The sequence below is a fragment of the Akebia trifoliata genome, chromosome 2 (genome assembly GCF_017979445.1).
Source record: "Akebia trifoliata isolate Shusen 1 chromosome 2, ASM1797944v1, whole genome shotgun sequence".
In the NCBI taxonomy this organism is placed as follows: domain Eukaryota; kingdom Viridiplantae; phylum Streptophyta; class Magnoliopsida; order Ranunculales; family Lardizabalaceae; genus Akebia; species Akebia trifoliata.
The window spans coordinates 27,721,943-27,735,194 of record NC_141376.1 but is presented as its reverse complement, the minus strand read 5'-3'; the positions used below and the strand labels follow the sequence as shown (position 1 = coordinate 27,735,194).

The window sequence follows — 13,252 nt, the reverse complement described above, 5'->3', positions numbered from 1 at the left end:
GATAAGCCTTCGTGCATTTTTTGTAGAATGGACATTGGATTGCTAGGGAAATGGTTGTAGAGGTTTGGATTGAACAGGAAAGTTTGTCGAATTGTGTGATCAGGGCTAAGTGTGGAAAGGAGGAGTTCGGGTGGAAGGGTGTGATTGGAGGAGTGGAAGGAATGTAAACCAAACAGCCTTCCCATGCTACAAAAAAATGCATGTGAAGTAGGTGATACAGTGAAAATTATCTCTGGTCACAAAAATGATAAAATTGGAGAAATCATTAGGATTTTCAAGCACAATAGCAAAGTGATCGTGAAAGAAATGAACTTAAAAACGAAGCACATGAAGAGCCGAGAACAAGGTAAGCCGGGGCAGATTGTCAAGGTTAGTTTTTTATTTTTTTTCCATCATAGTATGCACATCATTCATTACATATTCTTTATTTAACGAATTTTCGTAATGATATATCTAAACTTTTTTTCAATTCGGCTTTATAGGTTGAAGCACTGATTCACAGCTCGAATGTGATGCTCTACTCAAAAGAAAAGGAAGTAGCAAGCCGAGTGGGTCATAAAATCCTTGAGGATGGAAGTCGAGTCCGTTACCTCGTGAAAACTGGGGAAATAATTGACAGTAGTGAGAGCTGGAAGAGAGTGACCAAAGAGACAAAGGAAGCAAAGATGGCTAATTCCTCCTAAAACTCGTTGTAGACTTTCTTTGTGCATGTAGTTACTTACTGAATTACATGTATTTCATTCCCTTCTTGTTCTTGTGTTTTTGGGTTCAAAATCTTTTGGCATCGTGTCTGCCACTTTCCACTCACTTTCTCATCTGTTGAAGACTTTTTATGTGCATTTAAATGCATGGCCATGTTGTTTTTTTTGTAATACGAGCTCAAAAGTCTCAAACATGTATGCTTCCCAATCTTTGATGTAACAATCAGACATGTTCTAAAGCTCCAAGTTTCTCAAAATATCTTGGATTACATATGTGGAATTCCTACAATTTTTCCTGGCCTATATGGTATATGTTGTCATTAGCCAATATAAGTTTTTCAAAAATATGAATCCAAGTCTAGGTAAAGGGGTTCTTTTGTTTTTGAAATTCAAATAATGCAACAATTAGATCATTGGAGCTATCATGTCATTAGTTAAGTATTTATATTTTTAACCATAAATATTTTTTATAGAGCAATATGAGCAGATGAGGCATGGAGATCAATTTGAAATTAGAACCCACAGTATACTTAGGAATTATTACTCAGGCCTGTTCACCACCCCTAACAGGTAAAAATAATCAATTTTGAAAGAAGTTATTATCAACCTCATTCAAATATTCAATATCTCAATAAAAATTATAATTTATAAGATATTTGACCAAATTATTTTACCTCTCATGTGTTACTTGCGCGTGTACTTAGATTTTTTTTTTCAAACTTACAAATCATCACTTTCAAGTGCCACAAAGTCTAGCTAGCATAACAACTAATACTAAGAGCAACTCCAACACAAATAGTCATAGTAAGCGCAACAACTCCAACACAAATAGTCATACTAAGTACAACTGCAACGCACTTGAGTTCTCGCTTTATATTCTCTCCCAACAACTGTTATACCATAGCAAAACCCTCCAATGCACTCGAGCCCTCACTCTCTACTTCAAAATTTTCTAGAGAGAGCATGAGAGGCAAAAGAAGAGAATAGATTTCTCTCTCTACTTGTTAACAGTAAAAAATGATGGCAATTGTAACACATCTTACTATAATTGAATTTATGAAATGGTCTTGCTAATACAGTTGAAGTGAAGATCTCTTAAATAAGCAAAAAGAAACTCCACAATAAAATGCCTAACAAAATGTCCCCACAAATATGCTCCAAAGTAGAATTTGAAAGAGGATGCAAAGCCCAAGTGCATTGGAGTTGCTCTAAAATACAAGTTTTGTTTTTTCAATTAATTTTGGATGAACTTTGGCCTGGTAGATGCTTATTCCAAACTTTGATTTTAAATTGATGAAGCAAATTATCAAAGCTAATATCCCAAAATCTAAATTCACATTTGGCCAAACAATTTCTAGAATCGACCTCACAAACTCATTTTATTTCTATTCTGATTCGATAGAATCAAAAAATCCTACTAAAACAGTAACAAATTTTCAAGTATCAATGTATCAGCTCAAACCTCATTTCTACTTTAAACCAATTTTAGAGAATCGCATGTATTATCTGTAATCCAAACTAAAAACTATAAAATCAGAATATGGCAAAAACCAGATTCAACAAAATCCAAACCAAAAGTCTCTTTTGCAGAGATTCCCAAATTCAAACTGAAATCAAACAAATTATAAAGTTAATGCGAATAAACAATTTACAGCAACAAAGGATAAAAAAAACCCTAAATTCAGATTTCTTCTAATTCACAGAAATCATTCTATTTCATCCACCATCCCAATCTACATTGAAGAACAAAAAACAGAACAAACCCTAAAAAAACCTAAAACCTAAAACTTACTCTATGACGAGGATCGTAATCTATAACCGTTCGTTTACTACTTCATTGAACAGTAAGATCAGGGTGGAGACCAAATGGTTTCGAGAGTGTGTGAAGACAGCGATGGCAAGAATCGTTTGGTCGTTCGAACTTAACTTGATAGAGTGAAGAAGACGGCGATATCGTTCGATCGTTCGAAATATAACTTGAGAGAGAGAGAGAGAGAAAGGGAGAGATGGGAGGGGCGTTCAAACTGAAAGAGAAAGACGGCGACGGCGAAAGTGCGTGAAGGACGAGGGGTTGTTCGAACCTGATCTCCTTTCTGTAACTCAAGAGAAAGAGAAAGTGGGAGAGAAAGTAAGAGAAAAGTATAGAGAGGGATATCTTAAAGAAAAAAATTGAATAGGGGCCTGTCTTTAATTATCTAAATTTTTCTCTTTAAAATCGTCAGATGTTTTGAGACCGTTGGATTACAAGATACAACGCCCCTAAAAACTTGGCAAAGAGCTTGGAACTCTTTAGGGCCTCTGAACCGCTCCCTCTCTCTCTCTATAATATATATATATAAGTAGCGTTCAATGGCCAACAGTTTGGCAAACATTTTGCAAACACATTTTCAAAACATGGGTTAGAGGTCTTGGAATGGGCTGATTTTTGGTGAGATGATCTCTATGGTGAGGAGATCATCATCACCAAAATCAGCCCATTCCAAAACTTCTAACCTCATCAAAAATGGTTTACAAAAATAAGACGGTTCACGATTTTCAACTTGTAAAGGGGGCTAGAAGTTTTGGAATGAGCTGATTTTTGGTGAGGATGATCTCCTCACCGTAGAGATCATCATCACCAAAAATCAGCCCATTCCAACCTCTAACCCATGTTTTGAAAAAGTGTTTTGTCAAAATGTTTGCCAAACTATTGGCCCGGATAGGGACCCATATATATATATATATATATATATGGGTCCCGTTCAACACCCAACGTTTTAAACACACACTTTACCATATGTGTTTGTTCTACATGGGTTAGAAGTTTTGGAATAGGCTAATTTTTGGTGAGGATGATCTCTATGTGAGGAGATCATCCTCACAAAAACCAGCCCATTCCAAAACTTCTAACCCCATAAAAATGGTTTAACAAAAATAGACGTACAAACATTTTTCAACTTGTAAACATGGGGTTAGATTTTGGAATGGGCTGATTTTTGGTGAGGAGGATCTTCTAACCGTAGAGATCAACCGCACCAAAAATCAGCCCATTCCAAAACTTTTAACCCATGTAGGACAAAACACGTTTGGTAAAGCGTAGGGTAAAGTGTAGGGTGTTGAACATTTCCCTATATATATATATATATATATATGGGAGCGGTTCAGCAGCCTTAGTTTGCCAACATCTTGCCAAAATTTTTTTTGTAAATCACTTTTGATGGGGTTAGAAGTTTTGGAATAGGCTGATTTTTTATGAGGATGATCTCTACGGTGAAGAGATCATCCTCACAAAAACTCAGCTCATTTTGAAACTTCTAACCCTAATTTACAAGTTGAAGAATCGTGGACCGTCCTATTTTTGTAAATCACTTTTGATGGGGTTAGAAGTTTTGGAATAGACTGATTTTTGGTGAAGATGATCTCCTCATCATAGAGATCATCTTCACAAAAAATCAGCTCATTCCAAAGCTTCTAACCCATGTTTTGAAAAATGTTTAGCAAGATTGTAAATTTTAGGGCTGTTGAACCGCCCCCTATATATATATATATGGGAAATGTTCAGCACCCAACCATTTACCCAACAATTTGCTTAACATGTTTTGTCCTACATGGGTTAGAAGTTTTGGAATGGGCTGATTTTAGTGAGGATGATCTTCTAATTGTAGAGATCATCCTCACCAAAAATCAGCCCATTCCAAAACTTCTACCCCATCACAAATGGTTTACAAAAAATGGACGTCCACGATTTTTCAACTTGTAACATGGGGTTAGAAGTTTTGGAATGGGTTGATTTTTGGTGAGGATGATCTTCTAACCGTAGAGATCATCCTCATAAAAAATTAGCCCATTTCAAAACTTCTAAGCCATGTAGGACAAAAATGGTTGGGTGCTGAACATTTCCTTTTATATATATATATATATGGGTCCCGTTCAGCATTAAACATTTTGGCAAACATTTTGCCCAACCATTTTTGTCCACATGGGTTAGAAGTTTTGGAATGGGTTGATTTTTGTGAGGAGGATGATCTCTATTGGCTGATTTTTGGTGAGGATGATCTCTACGGTGAGGAGATCATCCTCACCAAAAATCAGCCCTTCCAAAATTTCTAGCCCCATGTTTACAAGTTGAAAAATCGTGGATCGTCCATTTTTTTTACAAACAATTTTTGATGGGGTTAGAAGTTTTGGAATAGCTGATTTTTGGTGATGATGATCTCCTCACCGTAGAGATCATCCTCACCAAAAAATCATCCAATTCCAAAACTTCTAACCCATGTAGGACAAAAATGATTGGGCAAAATATTTGGTGCCGAACATTTCCCTATATATATATATAATATATAGGGTAGCGTTCAATGGCAAACTTTTTGACAAAACATTTTTCAAAACATGAGTTAGAAGTTTTGGAATGGGCTGATTTTTTGTGAGGATGATCTCTACGGTGAGGAGATCATCCTCACCAAAAATCAACTCATCCAAAACTTATAACCCATGTTTACAAGTTGAAAAATCGTGGACCGTCCATTTTTTGTAAACTATTTTTGATGGGGTTAGAAGTTTTGGAATGGGCTGAATTTTGGTGATGATGATCATCCATAGAGATCATCCTCACCAAAAATCAGCCCATTCCAAAACTTCTAACTCATGTTTTGAAAAATGTTTTGCCAAAAAGTTAGCCATTGAACGGGACCTATATATATATATATATATGGATGGCGTTATTACGACCCCTATTACGACTCACATTACGACTCACTGTTTGTCTTATATGGGCAAAAATGTTTGGAATGGGCTGATTTTTTCTGAGGATGATCTCTATGATGAGGATCATCCTGGCAAAAAATCATCTCATTCCAAAACTTCTAACCCCATCAAAATTGTTTTACAAAAATTGGACGATCTAAAAATTTTTAACGTGTAAACATGGGGCTAGAAGTTTCATAATGAGCTGATTTTTGGCAAGGATGATCTCCTCACTATAGAGATCATCCTCACAAAAAATCAGCCCATTCCAACATTTTTACCCATATAAGACAAAACGGTGTGGGTCGCAATGTGAGTCGTAAGAACCCGACCCTATATATATATATATATTATATATATATATATATATAGGGAGCAGTTCGACAGCCCTAAAGTTTGTTAAACATTGTGCTAAACATTTTTTGTAAATCACTTTTGATAGGGTTAGAAGTTTTGGAATAGGCTGATTTTTGTGTGAGGATGATCTCTACAGTGAAGAGATCATCCTCACCAAAAATCAGCTCATTTTGAAACCTCTAACCCTAATTTACAAGTTGAAGAATCGTGGACCGTCCTATTTTTGTAAATCACTTTTGATGGGGTTAGAAGTTTTGGAATAGGCGATTTTTGGTGAGGATGATCTCCTCATCATAGAAATCATCCTCACAAAAAATCAACTCATTCCAAAGCTTCTAACCTATGTTTTGAAAACTGTTTGGTAAACTTCAGGGCTGCTGAACCGTCCCATATATATATATATATATATATATATATATATATATATATATATATATATATATATATATATATATATATATATATATATATATATATATATATATATGGGAAATGTTCAGCACCCACCCATTTACCCAACAATTTGCCCAACCATTTTTGTCTTACAGGGGTTAGAAGTTTTGGAATGGACTGATTTTTTTGTGAGAATAATCTCTATGGTGAGGAGATCATCCTCACCAAAAATCAGCCCATTCCAAAACTTCTAAACCCATGTTTACAAGTTGAAAAATCGTGGATCGTCCATTTTTTGTAAATCATTTGTCATAGGGTTAGAAGTTTTGGAATCACCATAGAGATCATCCTCACCAAAATTTGCTCATTCCAAAACTTCTAACCCATGTAAGACAAAAATGGTTGGGTAAATGGTGGGTGCTGAACATTTCCCATATATATATATATATATATAGAGAGAGAGAGAGATCATCCTCACCAAAAATCAGTTCATTCCAAAACTTCTAACTCATGTAGGGCAAATGGTTGGGTGCCGAACGGGACCTATATATATATATATATATATATATATAGTTAATTATATATTTATTAAGGTATTCTAGTTATTTTTAGTGCACTATCAACATTAATAGTATTATGATCATTTTATCAGAATTAAGTAATAAAAAGTTGTTAAACGAATATCAATGTCTGGTTTATACACTTCTGTAATGAACAAACTTCTACTAGATGTAACTTTTCAAGCTCTGGACTTCTGTTTCTTCCATAAACTGATTTCTGGAGTTGAAACTGCTTTATGTAAATAACATACCCTAAATATTTGACAAAAAATACACAATTTTTTTTATTTGTTTTGGTTTTGTTACAGATTAGAAATGAGGGTATTCAAGTCATTTCCCTTACGCTGTGTTTGGATTGAGGGAAGGGAAGAGAAAATTTGCAATTTTCTCTTCTTTTCTCCTGTTTGGATTGTTAAGTGAGGAGGGAAGAGAAGAAAAATGGAGGGAAGGGAAGGGAAGGGAAAAATGGTAAGATTTTGTTCCCCCCAAAATCGGAGTGACGAGGAGGGAAGAGAAGAGAACATATTTTCTATTCCAAAATTGCCCTCACTCTTTTATAAAATTTCCAAAAGAAATAGATATTGACAGGTCGTTTATTACTACTTACACCCCAAACACAATCAAATTGCAGAAACCCTACATGCTAATCTTCTTCTTCAAGATCGAATCAGACCTACTGAGAGAGGAACGAGGGTTCTCATCGATCACATCAAGGTAATCGATCTCTCTCTTTCTTTCTTGATTTTGATTTAACAGAGATTGATCGATCGATCGATCGGTTCGTGCATGTTTCCATTAAAGATATATCGATCGATTCTCTCTTTGGATGGATTGTTTGTAACATCTAGGGTTTGGATTGAGCTTTCCCCTTTTTCATTTTAATCTTTTTTCGATTCCCAGAGATTAGGTGTTATCTCATTCGAAGTTGTTTTCGGACAAAAATTCTTACTTTAGTTTCAGATTCGTGTTTCGAACACTTCTGAAACTCAATCTTCAAATCATCTATGAATGATTTGAAGATTATTGTCTCAGACTTCAAATAACAATTTCTGTTTTTTCCTGATTAGCTAATCTCAAGGAAATTTTTAGTTTTCTTTTCTCTCGTTTCCATTGATTTGGACCAAAGATGCCGCTTGGACAGAGAATAGGAGATAAAAGCGACTCACGGTACTGTGGTACAGAGATTGATTTTGACGATGACATGCCTCAGGTTTTGGATTTCAATCTCTCTGGTGGATTTGACTTCATTGTGTCTCCCTTGGTCAGTAATTTCTATTTTAGCACTTTTTGTTCCAGTGTCAAATTGTTTAGGATTTCTTTGATTCTGTGGTTTACTATTAGATGTTTCTTCTTGTTCATTGTGTCCATGAATTTGCTATAAAAAAGGGTTGAATTAAATGATTTCAAGGATTTGTTAGAATCTGAGTGTGGTTTACTATTAGATGTTTCTTGTTAAAATTTATTTTGAAGGGTTGAATTACTATAGAAAATGATTATGGGTTATGCATTTTCTCTTGTTTCATTGCTTGAAGTCTCATTGTCAACTCTCTCTCACTCTCAATCAATGTCTGAATGTTTTTTTGTTACCATGTTTAAGATATATTTGGCATTTTCTTTTGATAAGCATTTTGTTACTTGAAGAAAGGGGGGATCGGGATGACCAGCCTGATCTAGAAAATAAGGAAAAGAAACAGAATATCATGGTAAAACACAAGGCAAAAAATATTAGAACATCAGTCATAGGACTTGGTATACCCTCCTTCCCTCTCAATGCATGAATGGATGTTGTTTTTACCATATTTAAGTTATATCTGGACCTTTTTTTGAAAGTAAAATTTTCATTATGAGAAAAACAAGGGGTTTGAGATGACCGGCACGATACAAAAAATTAGGAAAAGAAACATAATGCAGAGGGGAAAACTAGAAGAAAAAAGTATAAGAGCATCAAGGGACTTGCATGCTATCTCTCTTGCACTGATGGGGATGTCAGATCATTGCCCCTTAAGTATTATCATAGTAGGAGGAAACATGATGTTTCCTTGTGGATCACTGATAGCTATAGAGACAGCTTGAAGACCTCATGTGTCTAATCTTTTGAAGACTCCATATTGGAGAGAGCATGTGGATTGCCTTTGGATCAAGGATGATTTATTGGATAAATTAGAATGGCCAACACATGACCATAATGTCAGAATGCTTATGATTTATTTAATTTTCTGTTTTGGACTTTTCTTTATATTTTTGATCTTATTTTCATAGTTAGTAGCCCATGGTCTTAGTATAGATGTTTGGGGTAGCTTGGTAACTTTAGTATATATTTTTTTTTATTAAGTTTACATGGGTTGAAAATTTATGAAAGATTAAGTTACGAAAATTAGAGTATTTTGTAATTTATCTTTAAGTTAAGGGACCTTAGGCATTTTGCTCTTTAAGATTTTTTTTAGTATTTAAATACATCTTTAAATTATTTTAGATGAATTTTAAAATAAAATTTATAAAATTTTCTGGTTTCTTTACTTGCATGTTGGCGCTTTTTAACCTGGTGAGTAAGATACATCAATCTCCTCTAATTACTTCGTGGTGTACAACTATTATTTTCTTCTTTTTCTTCATCTTTCATTTTTTTTTCTTTTAATTTTTCTGCTTCTAAACACTAAATCAGTCCCAACTAACATCCTTTAGAGTCCCTACACCTATTTGAACCTATCAAATCCTCTCCCAAGTCATACATCTTGTCGCCCAGTCTAAACCAGTTCCAAAAATCCAGTCGAATCTACCTAAAGCAATCCCAAAATGATACATCGTCTTGAATTGATTGGTCATGCCCTTTTTCTTTTTACATAATGGAAGTGTCTTCAGTCTGTGAGAGGATCTGGTGGGTTTGAGTGTTCCTTGTATGTTGTCACTTTTGCTTTTGTACCCTTATTCCGGTTGTTTATCTATGTATTTGTGTTTTGATTATTATTTTATTTTTACTGGTTGTATGTTATGGGAATGCCTTAGTTTTGAATGGTTTTTGGTGGCTAATTAGCCAATCACATATCAGCTGCATGTGCTGGTTCCAGCCATGCTTGCTGTCCTGTTTGTGTGAATGGTCAGTAAGCTCACCTATAGAACTCTGATGCTGGTATCTTGTGGTGGAAATGAAGCTTCTTTTTATTTTCACTCAAACGCCATCACCTACATTTGCAGCAGTGCTATATTGTCCTCAGATTATGCACCTTATGATCTTTAATTTTTAGAAGTTATTCTATCCAATGTTAAAAAGAAAATATAGAAGAAATTACTTAGCAATGCAAAGTATTTATAACTCCTTAGTATGTATAGATAATGCCCGAGTGGTACTAAGTACAGGATTGTATTTGAAACTAAAAACAGGTACAATGATTAGGAGACCATTTCTGTTAACGTATTTGTACTTACTAATCTACATATTTCTTTCATCAGGAGTTATTTTGTACAACAATTAGCGTCTTTTTGTTTTTCTTTATGTGCCTGTGTCTTGCCAACATTCATTCCTAATATTCTGATATTCTGTATACCTTGAGTAGTCTTTTTATTTCTGAAATTGTGTAAACTTCCATTCTTTGATTGAACTTCCATTCACTTAGGGCTTCAATCCAATATTTAGCGGGGCCTTCTATTTTACGTTCTAAAAGGGTTAGACCTAGGGTACATGGGCAACATAGGTTATGGGAAAGTTTGGACTGGACTTAAAGGGATTTTAGGTAGGTTTTGAGGTCTAGAAAACTGGTTTGGGCAGAACCATAGGTGCTGTATTTTATGGGTACGGGTATAGCTTGAGATTTGGAAAAGTTTGATGGGTTTTTTAGGTGGGAATTAATGGTTTGGCCAACACAAGGGGTGCTGTATTTTTAAGGCTTGCCTCAATGATATGAATTCTTAATGAGAACCATTTGGTCAAAATGCTTATGTCAGATGGTAACTTGGTAGGAGTTCATAATTAAGTGGTTGGTAGGTTGGTTACTAGTGGACTTAAAGGGATTTTAGGTAGGTTTTGAGGTCTAGAAAACTGGTTTGGGCAGAACCATAGGTGCTGTATTTTATGGGTACGGGTATAGCTTGAGATTTGGAAAAGTTTGATGGGTTTTTTAGGTGGGAATTAATGGTTTGGCCAGCACAAGGGGTGCTGTATTTTTAAGGCTTGCCTCAATGATATGAATTCTTAATGAGAACCATTTGGTCAAAATGCTTATGTCAGATGGTAACTTGGTAGGAGTTCATAATTAAGTGGTTGGTAGGTTGGTTACTAGTGGACTTAAAGGGATTTTAGGTAGGTTTTGAGGTCTAGAAAACTGGTTTGGGCAGAACCATAGGTGCTGTATTTTATGGGTACGGGTATAGCTTGAGATTTGGAAAAGTTTGATGGGTTTTTTAGGTGGGAATTAATGGTTTGGCCAGCACAAGGGGTGCTGTATTTTTAAGGCTTGCCTCAATGATATGAATTCTTAATGAGAACCATTTGGTCAAAATGCTTATGTCAGATGGTAACTTGGTAGGAGTTCATAATTAAGTGGTTGGTAGGTTGGTTACTAGTGGACTTAAAGGGATTTTAGGTAGGTTTTGAGGTCTAGAAAACTGGTTTGGGCAGAACCATAGGTGCTGTATTTTATGGGTACGGGTATAGCTTGAGATTTGGAAAAGTTTGATGGGTTTTTTAGGTGGGAATTAATGGTTTGGCCAGCACAAGGGGTGCTGTATTTTTAAGGCTTGCCTCAATGATATGAATTCTTAATGAGAACCATTTGGTCAAAATGCTTATGTCAGATGGTAACTTGGTAGGAGTTCATAATTAAGTGGTTGGTAGGTTGGTTACTAGTAAACCACTTGTTCTGTGTGAGCTCTCTTAGTTAGTATGCCATCTATGCGACTATGGCCAATTGCCTAAATCTCTCATTTTTTAGAGAGTTGAATTAAATGTTGCTGGCAAACTGACTTCTTTTTTTTCAGTGAGATGATAGAAGGTGTAGGTCATGAGTACTTGGAAGAGTTATTTGGCTGTTGCGAATCAGTGTTGGCTGAAAATGTTCTTCTAGCTCTACAGGTAACATTATTTTGCTAGGAAGTTTTTTAATTATGGTTGCTCTTAATGCCATGCTACTTCATATTTGGTGATGAATAGTTATTGCAAGATAACTTTATTCTTGATATCTTGAAGCCCGGCTGACATGGGACCTACTTGTCAACTAGTTGTTCAGTTATCATATATTGCATGTCATCTCAAAAAAATCTCTGTTTATCCTTAGATTCTGATATTGTGTTACTTCTTGGATTCCAGTAAAATACTTGCATTGGGATTCGATGAGAAGTTCATCAGGACATGGGAATATTATTGTCTATTGTGCAGCAGGTTTTAAAACACGTACTCTCGGAAATATTATTTTGTCAATGAACACACAACTTTCAGGTCCATGAAAAAAAGCTGGTCTTACTGTCATCTTATAATTTTTTCTTCTTTTAATTTGATTGATGTGTGACTCATGATTATGGTCGTTTTCACATTATTTATGTAGGTGAAGAGGTTTGCATGCTTGTACACAAGCCAAGTTACCAACTTAAGCTTATACTCGCCCGACAATTACTACAGACCAAGCGAAGACTTCATGCCCCATGAATTCGATATACTCGCCATCTAACTTAACGGAAATGGTGATTGATTGATTGATCTTTATAGTGAAAAATGTGGTGTCATGTAATAAATGTTTGTCAAATTGTCCTAGATCCATGTATCTTAACATGTAACTTGTGATTATAAATCAAGTTCTTAACATGTATCTTAACATGTAACATGTCTCCATTTAAGAACAATCGAAGTGTATTAAGAAGAGCTTTGAAGAAGTAATCGTAGGAAACAACATCAGAACCTAAGATAACATCAAACACTTCTCCAATTGATCCCACATCTTTAACCTCTCCCCATATAAGAGATTTGACATTGACAATCACCCTTCAATCCAACTGCATTGGCATTTATGGTTGTATTGAATTGGAGGTTGTAAAGGATGTGAGGGAGATCGGTAAGAGTGACATTGACATCGAGGATTGCTACAACATCAATGCCATAGTCGACTTTTTATTGCTTTCTTCTCCTCAAGAGGTAAATTAGGGCTGGTTTGGTTCTTTAGTCGAAAAAACTCGAAAATTGGAAATGGGTGGGTTTTATTAATGTCAAGTTCACAACTTTTTATTTGAAAAAATGATGAATTTGATAGTAATTAAAAAAGCATCGAGTTCGCTAGTAAACAAAAAGTGAACTTGTCAATAAATAGTAATGAGTTCGACGTTAAAAAAAATCCTTCTGCGAGGGTCCCTTAAGTAATTTTTCCTAAATAAAGAAATTTACTATTAATTTTAAGTGCAATGGTTATTTGTAGACTATGAAGGGTATAATAGTCATTTGGACTAAAAATAATTTCTTAGTATGATATTTGGTTGAAAGATAAATATTTATCATATTCTTTACAAATGAGTTTAGGTATTTATATTTTATATTATTGT

General features: G+C 35.0%; 1 protein-coding gene across 4 annotated transcripts; it reads left to right on the top strand.

Annotated features, from left to right (window-relative positions):
* Positions 1-7,290: 7,290 nt before the first annotated feature.
* LOC147410027 (uncharacterized) lies at positions 7,291-12,520 on the top strand. 4 transcript variants are annotated; one of them, XM_086432219.1, is made up of 4 exons: positions 7,291-7,447; positions 7,944-7,994; positions 11,705-11,798; positions 12,268-12,520. In XM_086432219.1, exons 1-4 carry the CDS (start codon positions 7,374-7,376, stop codon positions 12,388-12,390), a joined length of 342 nt encoding a protein of 113 aa, XP_086288345.1. In that variant the 5' UTR covers positions 7,291-7,373; the 3' UTR covers positions 12,391-12,520. The 4 variants fall into 4 exon arrangements, with proteins under 4 accessions (XP_086288345.1, XP_086288347.1, XP_086288346.1 ...); XM_086432221.1 differs by having other exon boundaries at positions 7,801-7,994; XM_086432220.1 differs by having other exon boundaries at positions 7,295-7,447; positions 7,875-7,994.
* Positions 12,521-13,252: the final 732 nt, after the last annotated feature.

What these genes read in the sequence shown, in the direction of transcription:
- LOC147410027 (XM_086432219.1), top strand. Translation starts at nt 7,374, where the DNA reads ATGCTAATCTTCTTCTTCAAGATCGAATCAGACCTACTGAGAGAGGAA. An exon ending in TTCTCATCGATCACATCAAG is followed by an intron (nt 7,448 to 7,943) that starts GTAATCGATCTC and finishes GACATGCCTCAG; the next exon opens with GTTTTGGATTTCAATCTCTC. An exon ending in ATGTTCTTCTAGCTCTACAG is followed by an intron (nt 11,799 to 12,267) that starts GTAACATTATTT and finishes TTATTTATGTAG; the next exon opens with GTGAAGAGGTTTGCATGCTT.